General features: G+C 35.7%; 1 protein-coding gene across 2 annotated transcripts in view; it reads right to left on the bottom strand.

The window, feature by feature from the left end:
* Nucleotides 1–272: 272 nt before the first annotated feature.
* The window catches only part of HHAT (hedgehog acyltransferase), a 1,153,474-nt gene continuing 1,145,659 nt past the window's right edge, over nt 273–8,087 (bottom strand). For both annotated transcript variants that reach the window (XM_053712382.1, XM_053712383.1), the window contains one exon: nt 273–562. In XM_053712382.1, the coding sequence (XP_053568357.1) occupies nt 426–562 (137 nt within the window). In that variant the 3' untranslated portion in view covers nt 273–425. The remainder of the gene's footprint in view (nt 563–8,087) is intronic.

Below are 8,087 nucleotides of genomic sequence, written 5' to 3'. Positions count from 1 at the left end.
GTTTGGTGTGAAGCTTACTAAAATGTTTACATAAATATCCTCAACAAGACAAGGTGATGATGGTTAAATATGCAAATTATTCCTTTCCATCACATGCATTGGTCAGATTATTTGGCCACTTTGCTCTGTTTCTACAAAACAATACACATCATTTTAATTACTGAACACAACCAATATGTAGCATTGCACACCCATATGGAGCAGGATATTTCCTAATACACTGTGTCATTTCTCTGTAAAAGAGGAACATTGTCATATGATCAGACTAAAGACAGAGCTCATAACATTTTAATAATCCATAGGATTCAAAAACCTTGAAATGTGGGTGTGCAAATATTAGGTATCAGTCACCCAGAGGAACCAGACAGAAGAGAAACCGTAACACTCGCTTGGCTCTTATAACTTGTGTATCCTTCAGACGCCAGTTATTTTACTAATTTAGATAGGGAACATCGAGGAAATCCACCTTTGTATTGACGGAAATAAAAAGTGTCCCATTCTATCCCAATCTGCGCAAAGAAATAGAGACAGATGAAAACTGTGAGGGGAACCCAAGGCCAACCTGAAACAGAGGAAACAAAATTTAAAATTGTGATGCTGAAAATACTCAATATAGGATTATCACAAAAAATACCCTCAATACCAAACTGTTTTATAAACAGATGTTCTTCAGCCTAATGGGATAACATTTAAACTTATTTGGAAAAGAACATTTTCAGCATTCAGTTTTTTTGTTTTTGTTTAAGGTAACTAATCCCAATTTTTTTCTTTCATGATTCAGATAAAGGGGTTGAATTATCAAAGTGCGATCAGACATAATCCGCTGTAGCGATCATGTCCGCTGCACATCGATAAATGCAGACAGCATATGCTGTCGGCATTTATCATTGCACAAGCATTTTAGAAGAATTGCTTTATGCAATGCCACCCCCTGCAGATTTGCGGCCAATCTGCCGCTAGCAGGGGGGTGTTAATCAACCCAATCAGACTGATTGCTGTCCGCTGCCTCAGAGGTGGCGGACGAGTTAAGCTTCTTAACTCCTGTTTCCGGCGAGCCTGAACGTTTGCGCAGAAACAAATGCATTGGGGCCGATTGATGGCTTGATAAATTGGCCCCAGAGTATGCAATTTTAAGCAACTTTCTAATTTATAATTTTTTTCTTGGTTCTCTTGCTATCTTTATTTGAAAAAGCAGGAATTTAAGCTAATGAGTCGGCACATTTTTGGTTCAGCACCCTGGGTAGTGCTTGCTGATTGGTGGCTACATTTAGCCCCGAATCAGCAAGTGCTACCCAGATGCTGAACCAAAAGTGGTCTGGCTCCTAAACTTACATTATTGCTTTTCAAATAAAGATACCAAGAGAACCAAGAAAAATTGATAAAAGGAGTAAATTAGAAAGCTGATTAAAATTGCATGCTTTGGCCTCTATTTACAGTGCGACAGTGCGGATCAGGTCCGCCAGACCTCGCTGAATACGGAGAGCAATACGCTCTCCGTATTCAGCATTGCACCAGAAGCTCGCAAGAGCTGCTGGTGCAACGCCGCCCCCTGCAGAATCGCGGCCAATCGGCCGTCAGCAGGGGAGTGTCAATCAACCCGATCGTACTCGATCGGGTTGAATTGCGGCGATGTCTGTCCGCCCGCTCAGAGCAGGCGGACAAGTTATGGAGCAGGGGTCTTTAGACCGCTGCTTCATAACTGGTGTTTCTGGCAAGTCTGAAGACTCGCCAGAAACACGGGCTGTCAAGCTCCATTCGGAGCTTGATGGATAGGCCCTTTTATCTAAGTCATGAAAGAAAAAAAATAGGGTTTAATAACCCTTATACTCCAAATATGCACAACATATTCTAGAACTAAAACATTAAATAAAGTATAAAAAAAATTGTCGCTAATCATGCAACTCTTAGTTTTGTTGCTTTTGGGAGGAGTCCGAGCTTTGGGATATTAAGGGCAGAAGCTGATTTGTGATTGTGATCACTGGAAAAACTCACTGACAATACCAGATGGAGCTCATAAAATCATTATCCACGGAAAACAAGCTCAAGATTGTGATGAACTCCAGAGATGGCTACAATAGTATTGCAATACAACAATGACTTGCTAGAGAATTAATTTCTTGTGTCAGAATCTCCTTTTACAGAAGCAAAAACCATGACTGTTAAAATATGATGACCATAACCTTTTTGTTAACAGAAATTGTTTAAAACGGATTTGTTTTGCAATAAACAATAGAAGAAAACCTTAAAATGGCCCCAGATGTAATGGAAGCTTTTTTTGGTGCTACTGATGTCTTTAGGTATAGATTGTACTTGTGCAGCTAATACATTTTCGGTTTGTCCGAAATATTTGTACCAAATATTCATTGAAATTTGTTTCCCCGAATATTCGTTGGCTGCACTATTTTAAACAAAACCAATACAGAATTTTAGTTAAACATTTACATTCTTTAAATTTAAACACATTTGATAATAGAAATAAATTAGAAACTTTATTAAAATTGTATGATCTGTCTGAATCATAAAATATATATTTTTTGGGTTTCATATCCCTTTAATTTAAATAATAAAGAATCTAGAAAGAAATGGAGAAGGTGCCACATAGCATAACTCTGTAGAAAAAAAGTGCATAAAAAGCAGGATATATTGCAGGATATAAGCACCCCCAGCTGCTTATCACCAAATTCCTTCTGTCGAAAAAAAAGTTCATTAATGCTTTCACATTTCACACAGTTTTAGGTCCATGGATTGCACATCAAAGCTACTCCAGATTGGATAGCACATAAGATATTCACATTATTTTGAGCACTTTAACTATTGATATCTGGGTTGTTTGGATCCAATTGTATGCTGACTGGTGTGCGGTGATCGAATAAACAGACAGTGTCCTATGGCTCCTACACGAGAGGCGAGTTTGCCGGACAACTCAGAGGATCCGGTCTGCCTAGTGTGCACTAAGTTTAATGCTTCACCACACATGAGTGTAATAAATCCTGCTTTTTATGCACTTTATTTCTACAGAATTATGCTATGTGGCGCCTTCTTCATTTCTTTCTAGGATCAAACTGATGTGGATGGCTTACCAATTACAATCATTGGTTCTATTCTGAAAACTATTCATATATTTGTGTATAGTTTTTTAATATTGTATTTTTCTGCAATATTTAATGTATGCAGTGCAATATAATTGTGAATCATATACAATTAGAAACACATATATACTTTGATATAATTGTTGCAACTCTGTCATTTAGGTTACCACCTGCCTTGTTTTGGTTAGCGCCCCTATCTACACCTACGAGTGTTCTGTGAAATAATAAAGAATTTGTTATTTTTTTAAATTATTTGGTGCATTAATTTGGATATTTGTTTAGTTAAAACAAAACAACTATCTTCATTGTTGCTATGAATTGACATTCGTACCGAAATAAATGCCCGGTCCTATTTTTTTATAGTGTGTTTGCAATATTATAAGTAAAACTCGTTCAGAACAGTAATAACTTATGTTGTCAATAAAAATAGAATATTAAAAAAATATATTTTACACGGTGCAAAGTTAAAAAAAAACACACTGGTAAAGCTGCGGCTACTGTCTTCTATGAAATATTATCCTGAACACAAAAACCTCTTACTAAAGAAAAAAAAGAAATATTGCAAAAGCAAAAAACATGATTTTTAAAACCGAGAATTAAAAACATATAGGGCTAGATTACAAGTGAAGCGCTAATTTATCATGCACCCTTAAAGGGGCAAATATGCCTGTCTATGGGCACACGTTAAATAAGCAGCCATTACAAGTCAGACCTCTGGTTAATTAAAAAAATGTCCTCCAATTGCCCCCAAAATAAAGTATACAGTTCTTTTATTAAAAAGAGCAATTTTCACACCAGTCATAATCTAGGCAACAGTATTTTTACAATAAAATACATATAAATAAATACATTGTATACATATATACACTATACACACAATCTCCCAGCTCCTATAAGTATACTATTTATTATCTATGTATCTATTTTATATTGCTTCAAAAGAAAGATAATCCTTTTATTCCCCATTTTTGCTTAACTAACAGTGTTATATGAATATACTTCTGTGATTACCTTGTATCAAAGCCTCTGCAGACTGCCCCCTTATCTCAGTTCTTTTGACAGACTTGCATTTTAGCCAATCAGTGCTCATAAATAACTCCATCGGGGTGGTCCAATGTTATCTATAAGGCACACACATGAACTAGCAGTGTCTAACTGTAAAAAACTGTCAAAATGCACTTAGTTAAAAGACGGCCTTCAAGGGTTTAGAAATCAGTTTATGAGCCTACCTAGGTTTAGCTTTAAATAATGAATACAAAAAGAGCAAGGCAAATTTGATGATAAAAGTAAATTGGAAAGGTGTTTAAAATTGCATGTCCTATCTGAATCATGAAAGTTTAATTTTGAATAGACTGTCCCTTTAACATGTCACTTGCAATCTCGATTGCAAGTCTGATCCCTTTATAAAAAATCACCATTACCACAATGCTTTTATCATCAGGCTCTCAGACACAGACGGGCATCATCTCATTGCCCAAGCTACATAAGCTATATTCTTTCACCTTTATAATCACTCTTGTGGTACCTAATTAACTTTAAACTTTAGTTTAAATATATTTATAGTGGTTACTGTATATTTTAAATCAGGAGAAGTTAAAAATCTCATGTTTTAATATCTGCCACACAGATGGAGATGTTGGCAAACATCTTTATTTCAATTAAAGCTTAATGAGTTGCGTTTGGTTAGGCATATTTTTAATTAGGACATGCAACGCTTAATTAATGCTATTATGAGTAATGAAAGTGAATTTTAACAAAATTGAAATTTAAATCCCACATTGTAAAACATCACAGCCACATTTTATAAGCAGCTGAATCTTTCTTGACCACATCAAGACCTAAGTTTTGTTGTTTTTAATGCTTGTTTACGTTATCACAGCTTCCATAGACTGCATTTATTTATTAATATAGGTGGCATCTGTTATGCTGCTGCAGTAGTATTATAGGATAGTCTGCTGTTCATGCCTCCAAAATAGTTGTTTAAGTTACTTGCTTACAAGTTAAGTTTATAACTTTAAAGATATGTTAAAACTGTTAACGTCTTAACTCCTTAATGACCAGCGCCTTACCCTGAGGGGTGCAGCGAGACTGTGCTATTTTAGCAAGCCTTCAGGAGGGAGGGAAGGTCTAATAGCACGGTCGTGCCTCTCGCAGCAAGATCCGCACTATTAAAGCCATACAATCCCTTACCGACCAGCGATTTACAGGGTACGTTGCAGTCGTTAAAGGAATACTAAACCCTAACTTTTTATATCATGATTCAGACAGAGCATGCAATTTTAAGCAACTTTCTGATTTACTCCTATTATACATTTTCTTTGTTCTCTTGGTATCTTTATTTGAAAAGTAGGTATGAAAGCTTAGGAGCCTGCCCATTTGTGGTTCAGCACCTGGGTTCCGCTTGCTGATGGGTGGCTAAATGTACCCACCAATCAGCAAGTTCTATCCAGGGTCTGAACGAAAAATGGGACTGCTGCTAAGTTTATATTCCTGCAAATAAAGATACCAAGAAAACAAAGAAAAATTGATAATTGGGGTAAGTTAGAAAGTTTAAAATTGCATGTTCTGTCTGAATCATGAAATAAAACATTTGGGTTTAGTATCCTTTTAAGGGGTTGAGGAGACATAAATGTGGGGGGAAAAAATTGTTGCAGTATTTCTGGCCTATAACTACAAAAGGTTACATACATAATTAAAGTCAGCTCCATAGCAGCAATGGACATCGAGTGAGCCAATGAGAAGAGACATATGTGTGTAGCCATCCTAAAGATCCCAGTTGTGCATTGCTCTGCATGAGCCTATCTTGGTATGCTTTTAAACAAAGGATACCATAAAAACAAACTAAATTTAATAAAAGAAGTAAACTGAAAGATCTCTTAAAATGGCATGCTCTATCTGAATCAGGAAAGTACCTGTGCTGCAAGTACACATTTTAAAATGGATCTAACCTCTAGTTCCCAGAAATGCTTTAGAAACTACAATTTTTTGCTAATGGAGGTGGAGATAGTTAGGGTTAACTAGTGTCATGGGTGATCAGGGAAATGTGGGGTTAATTCGTATGGCTTTAGTTAAAATGAATGAGGGAGGAAGGTCTGTAGGGTTCATAGAATTCCCTGAGCAGGGAGAATTAATACTACTAGCTAATTTATACAGGTACATAAAAACAATCACTGTAGTGTTTTGTTTTTTTTTGTGGTCATTTCCATCATTAAGAAGTAACTGTAGTTACAGTGTGCTCATTAAAAGTGCATTAAATACCTCAATATAATAATATAAATTGTTTAATTACATGTAGTAAAACAACTTTGCAATATATTTTCATTATTTATTTTGTTCCCCTTTCCTGTAATTTATTTATGAATATTGGGGGCTTTCCAATTCATGTTAAACATGGAACTGCATATATTTATAGCCATTCCTAATAGCCTCAGCAGAAAAGATAATCTAAGTTACAATATGGCGGAGCCCACTGCTTTATGGACATACCCTTATTTTTTTCAATAATAATATAATTTTACATGTACAAATTATTCTCAGGCTAGTCTTTGCTCTGAATACATCATTCAAGCAATGATTTATTTGGTGTTTAATATCCCTTTAAGGTTCTTTATATGAGCTATAAATGAATTGGTATAACAACAAAAGTTAGTCCTTTTGCCATGTTAGTATTCATGAACTATTTTGTTTTTCACATTAAATACTGTAGTTTTGCTTAGACCCCTTATACCATCATTGCATGTATATATAATAACAAGAATTCTTAATCAAATTAAGTGATTTTTTTATTTTTATTAAAATTTGAATAAATAAGATGGCAAACAATAATGTGTTTTTAACGCTAAAGTTATTCTCATATAAATTAGGGCCTTTGGTTATAATTATATAACTAATCTGCACACAGGGACTCCCATGAGCCTCTTCTCAAATAAAAGCACATTTATTCATGCCAGGTAATCACTATTATCACAGTGACCCTTTAGCTATTAAAATGTATATATGGGCTTTGTTCTAAAGAGGGGCTTCTCTGCTTTAAACCAATAGGTTTTGGGGGTCTCCAGGCCTTTTTGATAGTGTATTATAAGGGGTAGATTTATCAAGCAGCGGATGCTGTAATCTACCGCCAGAAAACTTAAGTTAAGGAGCAGCGGTCATAAGACCGCTGCTCCTTAACTCAGGCGCCACCTCTGAGGTGGCGGACAGCAATCATTCCGATCAGATATGATCGGATGATTGACACCCCTGCTAGCGGACAATTGGCTGCAAATGTGCAGGGGGTGGCATTGCACAAGCATTTTACCAGAAATGCTTGTGCAATGATAAATGCCGACAGCGTATGCTGTCGGCATTTATCGACATTGGGCGGATATGATTCACTACAGCGAATCATGTCCGTCCGCAAGTTGATAAATCACCCCCAAAGTGCGTAGAGAACCTTTCATTACATTTTAATAAACAAGGTTGTAAAAAAAAAAAAGTGCTTTTTTTCTGAACTCGACATGGAAAAGGTGAAGAGGTTATCCTCGTATAAATTAGGGCCTTTTGGTATATTTATATAACAGCGCTGTGTGGATGACGACCATGTGTCGTCATCCGCAGTAAAAGGTTAAAGGGATTTCTTACCTTTGAAATAGATAAAAAGGAGCAGGAACATTCTTCTTAAACAAACATCCCACAAACCAGTAACACCATTCTATATTTTCTAACTGCATATTTAAACACTTTTGCTGCCATATTTTCTATTAAATGTGACACTGCTTAAGTGTCTGATATAACATGGAAAAAACTCACACAATTATGCACAATCACATCAATTCCTTTTTCATAGCGAAAAGTCATTTCAACCCCTTAGTATATGCAGCTATATTTGATAATAAAAGTCACCTTGAAACATGAGTATGTTTAAATCTTTTACGTTTCATATGCTTAGATATTATTAGGTAATGAGCTGAGCCAGCCCTTTAAATAATTTAATTTCTAACTAGAGTTGAAGATACTATT

This window comes from Bombina bombina, chromosome 4, assembly GCF_027579735.1.
Source record: "Bombina bombina isolate aBomBom1 chromosome 4, aBomBom1.pri, whole genome shotgun sequence".
Lineage (NCBI taxonomy): Eukaryota > Metazoa > Chordata > Amphibia > Anura > Bombinatoridae > Bombina > Bombina bombina.
This window is presented reverse-complemented; position numbering and strand designations above follow the sequence as displayed.